General features: G+C 35.1%; 2 protein-coding genes across 3 annotated transcripts; both read left to right on the forward strand.

Annotated features, from left to right (window-relative positions):
* The first annotated feature begins 1,238 nt into the window (after positions 1-1,238).
* Positions 1,239-3,991, forward strand: zgc:123278 (uncharacterized protein LOC641569 homolog). Of its 2 annotated transcripts, none has more exons than XM_056252113.1 (6): positions 1,239-1,307; positions 1,757-1,844; positions 2,899-2,964; positions 3,067-3,230; positions 3,324-3,414; positions 3,755-3,991. In XM_056252113.1, exons 1-6 carry the CDS (start codon positions 1,278-1,280, stop codon positions 3,856-3,858), a joined length of 543 nt encoding a protein of 180 aa, XP_056108088.1. In that variant the 5' UTR covers positions 1,239-1,277; the 3' UTR covers positions 3,859-3,991. The 2 variants fall into 2 exon arrangements, with proteins under 2 accessions (XP_056108088.1, XP_056108087.1); XM_056252112.1 differs by lacking the exon at positions 1,239-1,307 and adding an exon at positions 1,359-1,457.
* Positions 3,992-5,599: 1,608 nt separating this feature from the next.
* On the forward strand, positions 5,600-14,677 carry tsg101a (tumor susceptibility 101a). Its single transcript, XM_056252104.1, has 10 exons — positions 5,600-5,933; positions 6,969-7,056; positions 7,149-7,214; positions 7,295-7,458; positions 7,612-7,738; positions 10,188-10,245; positions 10,434-10,528; positions 13,475-13,677; positions 13,784-14,023; positions 14,142-14,677. The coding sequence occupies exons 1-10, from the start codon at positions 5,892-5,894 to the stop codon at positions 14,229-14,231; spliced, it is 1,173 nt and encodes a 390-aa protein (XP_056108079.1). The 5' UTR covers positions 5,600-5,891; the 3' UTR covers positions 14,232-14,677.
* Positions 14,678-15,603: the final 926 nt, after the last annotated feature.

Here is a 15,603-nt window from a genome sequence, read left to right on the forward strand (position 1 = left end):
TTGTAGAGTCCATGCATCGGCGGGTCGGCGCTGTTTTGGCAGCACTCAGAGGACTAACAGCATATTAGGAAGGTTATCATAATGTTTGTTTTCATAACTGTAATATTATGAAATATTATTACTATTTATAGCCATTTAAAAGTTTTATACAGTAGGCTATATATTTTAAGTTGTTATTTATTCCTGTGACATTTATGACAGCTGAATATTACTATTATTATATATTGAATATTATATACTTAATAGAAATATACAATAGAAAGTTCAAAAGAACAGCATTTATTATTTTAAAATATATATTTTGTAACATTATAAATGTCTTTACTGTTACTTGTTTAGACCAATTTAATGCACCCTTGCCTAATACAGGTATTAATTTCTGTTTTAAGAATTAATTTAAAAGAGAGAATACTTTTCATTTTAATTTGTAGTAATATTTCCCAATGTTACTGTTTTACTGTATTTTTGATTAAATAAATGCAGCCTTAGTACACATAAGAGACTTTATTCAATTAAAACATTAATTAATATAAAACTTTAACTTGTAGTGTGTGTGTGTCTGTGTATGTATATATATATATGTGTGTGTGTGTTTAAACACCTTAATTGTAACACTCATGTAACAATAACCAAAAATGGCAAAATATAAAAGTTAGTCATAACATAACATAGCATAGCATACGTATAACATATAACATAAAATGTAACATACATATCATAACATATCAATGTATAATATAATATGTTGCATCATCAAATGTTTCCATATTATTGGGTCAGAAAAATGCTTGGTTTAACCAACCCGATCTCACAGTACTAATTCGTATTTGATTTGAGTGAATCATGAATTCGTAAAATGTTTACCAGGTCACCTGGAAGGACCACCGCTAATCTTACCTGGTCTAAACAAATCGTAAGAAAACGTACGTGAGGTCGTATGAATTATCCACCTCATAAAATACTTATGAATTACTGTGAGATTGTGTTGGTTTAACACATGACTATTAATAATTGTACATAGAACTATATAATACATACAACATTTTCAAGACAACATGCTTGTTTATCAGTGTGTGTTAGTGTGGCTGTACATCAATCATTGACATGAATGAATGTTTCCTTCCTTGTGATGTCTTTTGAAGAAGCACCAGCTTTGGTTGTCACACGCATATGAATGTATGTGCGGTTTATTTGTTCTGAATGACCTTTAGTTGGTAGATTACAGTTCATCCCAGTTTGCATAAATCTCCATAAAACTGCTCTGCTATTGGCTGTTTATGGCAATAACTTGTTTTATTGAGCTGAAGGTGAGCACTCATATGAGCTTCATAAACGTATAGCCTACTGTTGTGGAAAAACACCGTAAGACCTTCAGGAGCTAAACAGCACTTGTCTCAGTTTGTGTTTAATTTGAAATCATGACAGTTGTTCGTGATCTAAAGCGGAGATTACCTAAGGTAAAACTTTAAGAATTATTTGTATGTAAATGTTTCACAATTCGGCTTTCTTAAAGGGATAGTTCACCCAAAAATAAAAATCATGTCATAATTTTCTCACCGTCAAGTTGTTCTAAACCGGTATGAAGCTTTCTTCTTGAGAGTGAGTAAATGATGACAGGATTGTCATTTTTGGGTGAATTACTCTATGCCTTTAAGTGTTACTTACAAATACGACATGGCATTATGAAATATTTTAGGTGTATGTAGCAGGTAAGTGCATACGTATAATAAAGCCATGTATGTGGCCGTGTTTTCAGACATATGATCACAGGAGAAAGGTGCTGTCAGAGATCTCTACGGTTGTGTCTCAGCATCCGTATCTTGAGCCAGTTCTGGAGAGATTTGGTGAGCAATATGATTCAGTTTATTTGTATAGCATTTTCACAAAATATCTGTGAGCATTTGGAAACTGTATTGTTCTGTAGACTTTAAACTTTACAAGTTTACACATTGTGTTTAACTTCACTATACATTACACAATATGCAAAAGTACTACTTTTTTGAAGCAAAATGTTTTTACAGGCTGATGTTATAAAAGGCTCTAAAATATCTACAAATAAATTTTATTCTTAATGTTCTTGTTGCTTTAAAAATAATAATACTATGAATAATATAATAATAATTTGATTTATTTCAAAATAATGTATAATAATTGAAACAATTGTAAGTTATACAAAGATAACAAAAATGCTAAATAAATCTTTTTGTGTACTTTTACAGTGACAACAATTTTTTTTAATTGAACTCACTAATTAATAAATGGTATCACAAAAACCCCTGAGAAATATTGCATGAATATCACCTATATAGACTACTATATTTTATGTAAATACAAATATTTGTTTTACTAGCCACATGTTTATGATTCAGTGCATTCCTAGTAATTCATGCTCAGTTTAGTTTGAAATCTTTATTTATATTCAGACTTTATCATAACAAAGGACTTACTTAAATATGTAAATATGCAGATACCCACACAGGGATATTACAATTTAATATTCACTCACATTAGTGATTTATCCACAAATAACAATGTTCTGGTGCTTTACAGAATAAAAGCAATGATAACAATAATTATTATTTTAAAAAAGGATTTAAAATTAATATAAAAATGTGTACTTTTACAAAGACAGAAAGAGTTTGACTCAACTTGAATTTACTGTAATTAATAATGGACATCACAAAAAAATCATATGAGACATATTGCGTCCATATCACAGTTTAGTACTGTTTGGTTATATTACAATCATTTTAATGGACAGTTATTTTACAGTTATTTGCCATATAAAACAAGAAAAGTTTACAGTGTGAACCTAAGAGTGAACTTAAGATTGTATGTTTATGTTTCCAACTACATGAACTTTTTTCAGCTTTTCATTTTCCTGTAATTTCCTCACAGTCTTTAATGATGGCACAGCAAAGACCTTGATCAGTTTGACTGGAACTATAAAGGTGTTTTTTAATGGTAAGTTAGACCATAAAGATAAGTAGACTTCCTTCCCTGTTGTTTTACACTCAAGAAACATGTTATGCAGTAAGCAAAACACTTCTACACTTTGTGCTTTAGGGAAACTGTACAATATTCCAGTGAGTTTGTGGCTAAAGGAAAGCTATCCACGCACTGCCCCCATCTGCTACCTGAAACCCACCCGTGAGATGGCGGTTGTGCCCAGCAGACACGTCAACAGCAATGGGGAGATCCTGATGCCTTACCTGGACGAGTGGAGACATGTAAGACTACAGCTTGAAGATGCTGCAATGGTTTTCGCCTGCCACTACACAAATGATTTACAATTTTCTGTTTGTTTGTGGGTGTATTTACAGCCGCAGTGTGACTTGCTCGGCTTGATTCAGGTCATGATGACCGTGTTTAGCGAGATCCCTCCTCTGCGGATGTGTCTCGACCCAGAAGATTGTGAGTTTCCCTGTTTATTCCCTTCACGCCATTCACTTTTCACATGTGAATAGAGCAGTTTAACTCCTGAATCTCTTCTAATTGCTTTTGGGAAACAGATAAGCAGGCAGTTTAGACCTAGTTTATGTTATCTGAAATATGATAAAGTGTTCAATGATTGATGTGATTTTATGCTTTATTAAACTGAAGTTATCACTGAGCAATGGTACTTACAACAGAAAAACGTGGTATTTTGATGACAAAGTGATATATACTTTATTATTTTGCACTCTTATAGACGAATACATTTGCGTATTGGTGTGGATATTTAGGTAAAATGACTATTCTTGTTTATTTACAGCAAGATCTGCTCACAAAGTACAGTCATTTGAGGACTTCTCACATGTGACGCTGGATAGTGAGGGTGATCTTCCTTTCTCCGAACATAATGAAACCATCTGTTAGCTTGCTGAATATCTTTGAAATATGATTTGTATATAAAACTTTTGTATAAAAATAATAATAGTGAATGTTAAATTTGAGCATAAATGTCTTGTAAATTGTATGTAAATACACAAGTCACATGTGTATGATGCAATGTTTTCCTAGTGATTCATGCTCTTTCAAATGTTTTTCATTGATCCTTATTTTGACCTGTATTATACCAAAACACCTACTCAGATAGCCTATGTAAATGTGCATTTAATACACTTATTGTATATCATAATTAGACATCACTACATATACACTCACATTAAAATAAACATGAAGTTTAAAAAGTTAGATTCATTGCATTAATTTAAAAGTAGTTTAAATGAATCAACTGTTGTCAAGTGTTGGTTTTGTCTGTGGATGTTTAACATACGACAGTGGAATGTACATTTTTAAAAAAATGAACCAACCTAAACTAGAAAATGAAAAATTAACCCTTGTGCCTCAATTAAAAAATGTTACACATAGGTACATAAAGGACAAAAATGTCCGTGTCAAAAAACTGTCATAAAAATGTGAAGCTTGGGAGCACAGACTTATGTTTGATATCGTTTTAAAGAAGACCCTTGGCAGATTATGAACAAAAAAATGAATAAGAAAATCCAAAAAAAAGTTATACAGGTTTAAGTTTATGAAAATTATTTATGAACATTAATTTATATAAAATATATATTTTATGAAACAAGTTGAACTCTAAAACAGCTCGAAAATCAAAGCCATAAATCTAAAGATGTTGTGTTCCAAATTTGAGGATGATATCTCAAAAAATGAGCTTTCGGTAAGATTTTGTTTGGGCGCAGTAACAGATTTTCCCCATTGTGCCAGCCCAGCAAAACTCCACTGGTCACACAGTGATTGGATTTGTTATTTGCAGTTGAGTATTTCTCTCTCAATATTACAAACACACACATGCACACACACACACACACACACACACACACACACACACACACACACACACACACACACACACACACACACACACACACACACACACACACACACACACACACACACACACACACACACACATATTTTTTTATAACACACATGCTAACCACACTCTGACATCCATACCAACACACCCACACAAATATCGTTGCATAATTTATCCAATTGGCTCTATAATATGCCGAAGCAGAAAACAGGAATAAAGCGAGTATTTGCTTTTATAGGCAAAACCTGGAAAAATGGCACCATCTGGTAAAAAAAATAGTCAAAATTAAAATTTTGAAGCCTTGCCAACACAATGAAAGGCTCTTAACAAAGATTGCATCATTTTATAGTTAAATGGCCCTGGGATTAAAAAGTGCAGTTTTAATGGGTTTCAATGGGAACGTTTTTGTCCAAAAGGCACTGAGTGAGAGTATTTTAATCTGTACCTATAGCACAATTAATTTTTTTTAAAGAAAATGGAGGTGAAATAGTAAAATTCCCCCCAAAAATACACACCTGTGCCAAATTGTATGCAGTTAGCATTAACACAGGCAAAGTGATCAAAGAACAAAACTGAAAAGGACAAAAATGTCCATAAGGAGGCACAACGGTTAAAGTCTATTAAATAGAGCATACGCATTATATTATGTTTAATGCATAAAATAAATGATGAATTATGACTAACGAATTATATATGATTGTCATGTATCATAAACAGAAACTACTCGTCCGACTTTTATTTTGAAAAATCCAACACACTGTCACCGGAAGTGAAACTCTCTTACTGTATTGACGTTCGCATCGTTCGTATTGTTTATCTTTCTCGAGATGAACGCTAGTCGACTTTACTTATATTTATTGAAGTCTCTTTAAATAGCCATAATTCAGACTATATTAATGAGTTTTTAAGACATTTAGAGTGTGGTTGTGTCACACAGCAGGCGTTAATACGAGTGTTTAGGGGTTGTTGTGTGTTTTGGCCTGAGCTGAGACACATTCATATATTTCACACATTTATTATTATTTTTTTGCTCAGGACTTTAGTGTTTTTTATATTTGTATAGTAAATCATGGCTGTTGTCAACGAGGGAGCTCTTAAAAAGATGCTGAAGGTTTGTATGGCGCCTTATGTCTGTAATCTATCATTTTGAATAGTTAACGTTACTTAAATTTAATAGGGAAGAGTATGAAGGGCATTTGATATTTATTGTGTTAAAATGTGAAATAATGTCATATCGACTGTAGCAGGCAGGCTTTTTGTCTATATTTATATTAGATGTACTGAAATCGTTGTAATACTGCATCTGAGTGTTTTTTAAAAGTCAGCATAGCCTAGTTTTGTTATATTTTATTATAACTTTCAGTAATAACATTCGTAAAGAAAAATATTTACACTTAACAGTTCATTGTTGAATCATGGTATATCTTGATTAAATTAGTTTCATACAATTAATTGTGATAAGACTTTACAATGGATAACGTTACAGTTTTAAAATAAGAAAAGATAAAGAAAATGAAACTTAGCATCTTAGCATATTTTCTCATTCTCGTTAATGTACATGTGTACCATACAATTTAAGTATACATCAGTATTATGTTAGTATTAATAATGTACTATTGTAATGTTTAGTTATATTTTGCATTAGCTTTTAATTTTATATTTTCAGTTTTAATTTAAAATTTTAGTAATAGTTATTTTATGTGATTTTGAATTTTGTATATGGCTTTTGTCATTGGTTTAGCTTTATTTTTATTTCAGTTTTAGTTTGAGTAATTACTTTTTTATTTTATTTAGATGCCAAGACCATTTTAAACATTTGTTTATGTTCAGTGTATCTACTGTATTAGGCAGGTTATTGGATCGGTATGTATTGGATTTGGGTGGTTTCATAAGTAGTTTTACCTTTTTTAAGTCAAAATAGTTATATTCATATTTTATAAAAAATTGATTTAATTAGCAAACATTATTACACAGGCTATATAATTCTTAACATATGATTAAATACACATTTAAATAGTTTGAAATGTATTATTGATTCAATGTACTTTCATGCAATTAATTTTGATAAGGCTTTAAAATAGAGACAATAATTTGTTAATAAGATTATTGGGTTGTTTATATTAGTGTATTGTTTTTCTATATTCAGCAATACAAGTACAGAGATCTCACTGTCCGAGAGATAACAAACGTCATCTCTCAGTACAAAGACCTCAAACCCGTTATGGATGCGTACGGTAAGAGTCTCTCATCCTGCACTTTGTAGATCTCTGGAAATGTTAATGGACTTCTTTGAGTTTTTCACGAGTAACTGATGTTTCTCTCACAGTGTTTAATGACGGATCATCCAGAGACTTGATGAGCCTCACAGGAACTGTACCAGTTAGTTATAGAGGTGGGTTAGAGAATTGTTTATAGTGTAAAGATGAAGACAACATTACAACACTTATAACTAAACTGGTTTTCCCGTCACAGGAAATGTGTACAATATTCCCGTGTGCTTGTGGCTGTTGGATACGTATCCCTACAATCCTCCTATATGTTTTGTGAAGCCCACCAGTGCGATGATGATCAAGACCGGCAAACACATTGATGCCAACGGCAAGATCTACCTTCCCTACCTGCACGAGTGGAAGCATGTACGACTCCATCATCTCACAAAACTATTGCATTCTAATAGCAATGTTTTCCTCCAATGTCTAAGAAATAAAAATGACATGGAAATTAACAACCTGCTGGACTATGTCAAATCTCCCACTCAACTTTTACATTATTATCTCCTGGCCCTTTAGCCTCAGTCAGATCTATACGGGCTCATCCAGGTCATGATCGTGGTGTTTGGCGAGGAGCCGCCTGTTTTCTCCAGACCCACGACACAGCCTCCTTACCAGGCCTTCCAAGCTGCCGGACCCCCCAACCGTAAGCATCTCTTCATATCGTGTGTTCATCCGCGAATCTCAGAAAACTAGGGATGCTCCAGTCGATCGGCATCGGCCGATAATCGCATTCTGTGACTCGATTGGGAGTATCTAAAATAGGCCGATACACACACTTATGTGTCGTAAACACGGTCGTTTATGTCTTAAAGGATTAGTTCACTTCAGAATTAAAATTTCCTGATAATTTACTCACCTCCGTGTCATCCAAGATGTTCATGTCTTTCTTTCTTCAGTCGAATAGAAATGAAGGATTTTGAGGAAAACATTCCAGGATTTTTCTCCATATAGTGGACTTCAGTGGGGTCCAAAGGGTTGAAGGTCCAAATTGCAGTTTCAGTGCAGCTTCAACGGCTCTCGATCCCAGCCGAGGAATAAGGGTCTTATCTAGCAAACCATCAATCAAAAAACAAACAAACATTTATATACTTTTTAACCACAAATGCTCGTCTTGCACTAGATGCGATGCGCCACACATTATGTAATCACGTTGAAAGGTCAAGCGTGACGTAGGTGGAAGTACCGATCTTTCAACGTGATTACGTAATGTGTGGCGTATCGCAGAGCTAGTGCAAGACGAGCATTTGTGGTTAAAAAGTATATAAATGTTTCGATTTTTTAGAAAATGGCCGATGGTTTGGCTAGATAAGACCCTTATTCCTCGGCTGGGATCGTGTAGAGCCGTTGAAGCTGCACTGAAACTGCAATTTGGACCTTTAAACAGTTGAAGTCCACTATATGGAGAAAAATCCTGCAATGTTTTCTGAAGTGAACTACTCCTTTAAGTGAACGTAAACAGTGCACTCGGTGTTAAAGTGAAAGCCTGCTAATAAAGCTGCTGTCGTCCTTGTCATTCATGTTAATCAAACAGTCTCTCATTGCTCTCAACTAAATCACTTTTGTGAAGATTATGCACTGTTTTTGTACATTTGAGTGTACAAAATACATTTGAACTACATTGATGTTGTATTTCTATTTCTAGCGCTTCTAGCGCTCAAGTGTAGATGGTGAGCGACTTCAGTACAGCCGCATATGTTTGGGATGAAAAGAGGTGAAAATCTTGAATTTATAAAGATAATTCTGCCTACACATGTGTAGGACGTAGGAAGGAACGACACAAATACTCTGCACTTGCTGAATAATCTTCCTGATCATTTTGGTATCAGACTCATTTAGTTCATTTAGGAGTTGCAGTTTTTCTATTATTATTTTTTTGGTCCTCAGTCACATATTGGACTTTTTTTCCGCACCGCCACACAATGTTTAATTATACCTTATTGGTTGTAATTATACCCAGTTTGACATAAAGCCTTGTAAGCCAGAGTATCCTAATATGGATAAGCCCTTTTTAAACGGCTTATTAAAATGTTTATTGTAAAATTAATATTTGTTGTGCTTATTTTTTTGATTCTCAATTAAAACAACAATCTATAGCATTACTATAAATAATGTCTTACTTATTACTTATCTGGAAAAAAATATTCAACCGAGAGCTTAATTATTACTTATATAAAGCTTGAATGAATCGGATGACAAAATAAATCGGTAATCGGTATCGTTTGCAAAAATCCTGATAGGAGCATCCCTACAGAAAACAAAACATTTTCCAAGTGATATGTACAGTTTTAAATATATAAAAAGAGAATTTATATTATTTATGTTACAAAAATGAAGGTCAAGATTGTTTTGCAGATTTTCTCATTAATGTAATGATAAATTAAGTACATTTGTACTATACAAATGTAAGTATACATCAGTGTTATTATTTTGATTTTAGTTTTAGTAATTTTTGTACTTAAACTTAAATGAATTTATTTCAGTTTGTTGCCAACTTATGCCAAGGCAGTAAGTTAAAATGTTTTTCAGCTAATATTTATATTTTATTTTATTTCAGCTTTATTTCAATTACTTAAAATGTTTATTAGTTGTTTTATTAATAACAATAACTAGTATACATGGTAGTTTAAAAGACTAAAGTATTTGTTGTACTGAATATATTTATAAAAACAAGTAATGGCATAAAAATAATGTCAAAGTGCAAAATCCTAATGTTTCAAAAAAAAAAAAAAATTTGTGTGCAAAATATAATTTCTAATTTTTGTAGATTTTGGCAATAGGATACAGACATTTCTTGACCTAGAGATATATCCTTATAGGATGCGTGGTGGTAAAACATAGATACTTTAATCTGTAATAAGGAAAATGTTTTTTTTTTTTTATGTTTGTAATATCATATATTTTGGGCACTGAAAATTTAGACTTTTATGTGACTTATTTTTTCAGCTCAGATTGAAAATATGAAATAAGCTTCACATGATCTCTTAACCATTCCCATTTTCAAAGTAATGCCTGTTTTAAACAGCAGATGTCTCCCTGCTCCATACTGAAGTGTTTGTTTTGTGTCCTCCTCCTCTTCCTCCTCCTCCTCCCAGAGTCCTATATGCCAGGAATGCCAGCAGTGTCTCCGTACGGGCCCAACCCAAACCCATGGTAATGATTCAATCTGATTCAGTCTGACCAAAGATCACATGCAACAGCCTGAACAATATTAAATTAACCTGTTAAGGTCATTCATACTTTTTCCAACCCTCATGTTATAAAAACACATGGTTTAAAAGGCAGTGTTGTAATTAAAGAGTGTGATTAATTGGTTATGTAATGGTGTATGTCTTCTTCAGTGGTTACCCAGGTTACCCTTACCCAGGAGGCAATGCTTACCCTGCCACAGGTGGTCCTGCACATTACCCTTCCCAGACTCCTGCCACCACTGTGGGTGAGTTCTCATGTTCGCCTCTGGCTCATTTCTGGAGATAAACTACTTCATATATCATTTTAACCCACAAATCACAATATCCTCGGAATAAGCAAATGGATTTTAGACTTGTTCCTGATCCTTTCAATCTGAATTGCCAAATTTATTGCCAACTATCCATTTACTGGATTTATGTGAATTTGCATCTGAGTTCATCTTCACTGGCAACGTTCAATTTCAGTCTGAGTTCATTTGAAGTGGCAACGTTAAAGGGTTAGTTCACCCAAAAATGAAAATTTGCTGTTACTCATCCTCAGGCCATCCAAGATGTATGTGTCTTTATTTCTTCAGTAGAAATCTAAAGATTTTTAGCTGAAACCGTGGTCCTTAGGGATTCACATAATGCAAGTCAATGGCTGCCGTCACTTTGAGAGTCGAAAAAACCATTACAGGCTAAACAAAATTGACGATACATTGAGGTCTTATGAAGTGAAACGATCGGTTTGTGCAAGAAACTGAACATTATTTTCAACATTATTACTTGTAATCCACAGCCTCGGTATGAAGTATTTAAGTATAAAAAAAAGTGTAGATCTGAATTAACAGTACCGGTACATCATTTGCAACATTGAATATGAGTTAATCTAAATTTGCTGTTCAGTTTGACTGAGTTCATCTGAATGAGCAACATTTGATCTGAATCTGAGATCATCTGAATTAACAACACTGAATCTGAGCTAAACTGAAGTGGTAGCATTCACTTTGAATCTGAATTCATTTGAATTGTCCACATTAAATTTGAATCCGTGTTAATGTGAATTGATAGCCTTTACTCTGCATTTAAATGAGCAGCATTCAATCCGGATCTAAATTAGTTAATCTAAAGTGGTTACATTCAATATGAATATGAGTTTATCTAAATCACTGAACATATGTTAATTTAGTTAATCTAAATTGGCAACCCTGAATCTGAATCAGAGCTAAACTGAATTGGTATTCAGTTTGAATCTGAATTCATTTGAATTGGTAGCATTTACTCAGAATTTGGATTAGTAGCATTCAATAATGCGAGTTAATGTGTATTGTATTTTTTTTTTTTAAAGAATGAATAAGAGTTAATCTGGATTAGCAATATTCAATTTGAATGTGAGAATTGACAACATTCAGTCTGAATTGTCTTTATTTAATCTGCATCTGAGTTAATCTGAATTGGCAACAGAATGCCTGTACTATATACATCATTCTTTAACTAGACTATTTGCTGAATTATATGAGACAACGTGTTAATGTCAGTTTCATAAAAGTACAACACACTTCACCCTTTATATTCGCTCTACTCGTCTATCTCTGCCTCGTCTTGACCCTGACCTCTGGTCTTCTGCCCGGCTCCGTGACTGGTTTACAGTGACCGCGTTGGAGCGCTCTGAAAGGTTGGGCCTGTAACTAGATTCTGAGCTGGTAAAGGTCAAAGGACTTGGTTCCCCCAGTTTGACAGAGAGGCTAGTGGGTATATTTAGAGTGGCAGGAGTGGGAAGAGGATATCAGACCCCAGGGAACTTTCATCATTAGGTCTGAACCATGACATTAACTACAGTGCTATGCAGAATGTGTGAGTCTGTAATCACACTGAGGGTCTCTGTATGGCTGAGATAGTATGGACACGTTTCAGCTGAGCTGCTCACTGACAGCAGGCATTCTTAGAGGCACGACTTATGTAATAATGGAGAAAAGGGTTGTTTTCACAGTGGAATTAATCTCTGTGTGGATCATACTGGCTGTTGTCAGACTCCCTGTGCAGAAAAATATCTAACTAGACTATATCTAACTTAATACAATTAATGGCAAAAAGAATGTTTGGAAATGCAAACTGATATTTTCTACTGACACACTACAGCAAAATATATAAATAACTCGCTTAAAACCATTTTTGGGGTGAATCTACTAACGTGCCTAACAATTGTGAAAGAATGGGTTGCTCTCAGTGAATTCAAGCATGGTACCGTGATAGGTTGCCATCTGTGCAATAAGTCCATTCGTGAAATTTCCTCACTACTAAATATTCCACGGTCAACTGTCAGTGGTATTATAACAAAGTGGAAGCAATTGGGAACAACAGCAACTCAGCCACGAAGTGGTAGGGCACGTTCACAGAGCGGGGTCAGCGCATGCTGAGGGTCACAGTGCGCAGAAGTCGCCAACTCTGCAGAGTCAATAGCTATAGACCTCCAAACTTCATGTGGCCTTCAGATTAGCTCATGAACAGTGTGTACAGAGCTTCATGGAATGGGTTTCCATGGCCGAGCAGTTGCATCCAAGCCTTACATCAACAAGTGCGTCGGATGCTGTGGTGTAAAGCCACCGCCACTGGACTCTAGAGCAGTGGAGACGTGTTCTCTGGAGTGACGAATCACGCTTCTCTGTCTGGCAATCCGATGGACGAGTCTGGGTTTGACGGTTCCCAGGAGAACAGGACTTGCCTGAAGGCATTGTGCCGAGTGTAAAGTTTGGTGGAGGGGGGATTATGGTGTGGGGTTGTTTTTCAGGGGTTGGGCTTGGCCACTTAGTTCCAGTGAAAGGAACTCTTAATGCTTCAGCATACCAAGACATTTTGGACAATTTCATGCTCCCAACTTTGTGGGAACAGTTTTGGGGATGTTCCTGTTCCAACACGACTGCGCACCAGTGCACAAAGCAAGGTCCATAAAGACATGGATGAGCGAGTTTGGTGTGGAGGAACTTGACTGTCCTGCACAGAGTCCTGACCTCGACCCGATAGAGCGCCTTTGGGAAGAATTACAGCAGTGACTGCGAGCCAGGCCTTCTCGTCCAACATCAGTGCCTGACCTCACATTGCATTCAGTGTATTAATTTTATTAGTTCATGCATTTCTTAGGAATCAAACTCATAACCTTGGCTATCTCTAAAAAACTGTGGGACTAAATTTGTGTCTCTGTCTTCTCGCTCCAGGTCCAAGTCGTGATGGTACCATCGGTGAGGACACCATCCGAGCGTCGCTAATCTCAGCTGTGAGCGATAAACTGCGCTGGAGAATGAAGGAGGAGATGGACAGAGCGCAAGCCGAGCTGGACGCCCTGAAGAGGACAGAGGAAGACCTGAAGAAAGGACACCAGAAGCTGGAAGACATGGTGTCCCGCCTGGACCAGGAAGTGGTAAGAACGTTATTCCATAGGGAAGGTTGTTCTTCCCAAATTCTGCACTGAGATCCCACAGTTTTTGTAGAAGCATGACGTTAGATGTGTGTTTGTGCACCTTCAGGCTGAGGTGGACCGAAACATTGAGCTCCTCAAGAAGAAGGACGAGGAACTGAGTGAAGCTCTGGAGAAGATGGAGAACCAATCAGAAAACAATGACATTGATGACGTGATCATACCAACAGCCCCGCTCTATAAGCAGATCCTGAACCTGTATGCAGAGGAGAACGCTATAGAGGACACCATCTTTTACCTGGGAGAAGCCCTGCGGAGAGGAGTCATCGACCTGGAGGTCTTCCTCAAGGTCTATTTCTTTCTTTTTTTCAGAGAACAATGGTTTTGCCACAGACTTGCCATTTATTCTCCTGTATTTGATTTTCTTGGTAATGTTATGTTTGACATCGTCCTGTTTTTGTCCTCAGCATGTGCGTCTGCTGTCCCGAAAACAGTTCCAGCTGCGGGCGCTCATGCAGAAAGCAAGGAAGACCGCTGGACTGAGTGACCTTTACTGACCCTGCCGTCACCAATGCATTCTCCTCCTGACACTCCAGCGCTGATCATATGACCCAGACTCTGATCTGGGTCAGTGGGAGCTCACCCGTTTATGATATTTTACTTCTGTGAGAATTTTAGCTACTGTACCTCCTTGATTTGGATATTTGAACACTAAAAGGTCAAAACTAGCCCTGAGAATTAGAAGTAAATGATACGTCATAGACATTATGTTCCTACTTTCATTTGAGCTTCTCATGTTAAACTGGCAGGTGTTTGCGCCTTTGGCTTTAGATACTTTTATTAACCATACAGAGTGATGCATTTAAAATGAGACATCCACAGGTAATATGTGAGAAATGTGGATAGCTACTCCTATTTTCATTCAGGCACTGTTACAAAATATTGTCATACTCCATACCTACGTGAATCACAGGGAAATTCACCCCAAAAATGAAAAGAAAAATGTACATTTTGCATAAAAAGATGAAACCTATTTTTAGGACTATTAAGATTTTTTACATTGTGGCATTATCATGACAGTTAAGTACATGAGAAAAATAAAGTCTTATTGTTATTACTGTAATACATTTATAAAATTTATCCAAGCATTTTGGATTACTTTAAAAAAGAATTAAAATCAACATTACATTTAATTCGTATTTTATAATTTCTTTTCTCTTGACTACGAGAATTTTTGTAAAATGTCTTTAATATCACAATGCAAAAAAAAGTAACTGTCTAAAAATCGACTTCATTTACTTTATGCAAAATATAATTTATTGTTCCTTTTTTATTTTGGGGTAAAATATGACATTTCTTGAGATTCACCTTGAACAGTGATGACTTATATTTCAATTATTTTGCTGAATTTATTATTTATCGTCACAATTGGGAACTATTTGGTGTTCCAGATTTATCGTTATGATGTAATAACTGTAAATCATTTAGTTGTATACCAAGTATGGGTTGTTACTAATAATGTTTGTTTTGAAAACTGAAAAGCTATAAACTGTTGTACTGTACTTTCAATTTTCTGACTGTTTATTCTTCTAAATGGGTTTAAAATATTAACAATTCTTTAGATGTTTTTTTTTCTTACCTGTTGGATTTCAGTTGCAATTGTTTTAATGCACTTTTGGGATGTGAATTACATTTTTAAGACTTGCGTTGCTGTTTCGTAGAGACTTTCCCCCCTAATATTTGTTCTTATTTGTTCCAGGCTATAGATTGTCAAGCAGATCAAATAAAAGAACATCTTGATAGATTTGTGAAGCAATTGCCTCATGTTTTCATATCAGTGTGTGTAATAAATGGTTGGCAGGTCCCACTGTGCTAACTTGTATTTTGACCTTGAGGTATTAAACTCAAGACCAGCCTTATATTGATGCC

Source organism: Rhinichthys klamathensis, unplaced genomic scaffold, assembly GCF_029890125.1.
Source record: "Rhinichthys klamathensis goyatoka isolate OS25496 unplaced genomic scaffold, OSU_Roscu_1.1 h1tg000092l_1, whole genome shotgun sequence".
Classification (NCBI taxonomy): Eukaryota; Metazoa; Chordata; class Actinopteri; order Cypriniformes; family Leuciscidae; genus Rhinichthys; species Rhinichthys klamathensis.

Excerpts from the sequence above, each read along its gene's own strand:
- zgc:123278 (XM_056252112.1), top strand. The coding sequence starts at position 1,419 with ATGACAGTTGTTCGTGATCTAAAGCGGAGATTACCTAAG. Across the intron at positions 1,458-1,756 it reads TAAAGCGGAGATTACCTAAG|ACATATGATCACAGGAGAAA; the intron begins GTAAAACTTTAA and ends CCGTGTTTTCAG. Across the intron at positions 1,845-2,898 it reads GCCAGTTCTGGAGAGATTTG|TCTTTAATGATGGCACAGCA; the intron begins GTGAGCAATATG and ends ATTTCCTCACAG.
- tsg101a (XM_056252104.1), top strand. The coding sequence starts at position 5,892 with ATGGCTGTTGTCAACGAGGGAGCTCTTAAAAAGATGCTGAAG. Across the intron at positions 7,215-7,294 it reads TGTACCAGTTAGTTATAGAG|GAAATGTGTACAATATTCCC; the intron begins GTGGGTTAGAGA and ends TTCCCGTCACAG. Across the intron at positions 7,459-7,611 it reads ACCTGCACGAGTGGAAGCAT|CCTCAGTCAGATCTATACGG; the intron begins GTACGACTCCAT and ends CTGGCCCTTTAG.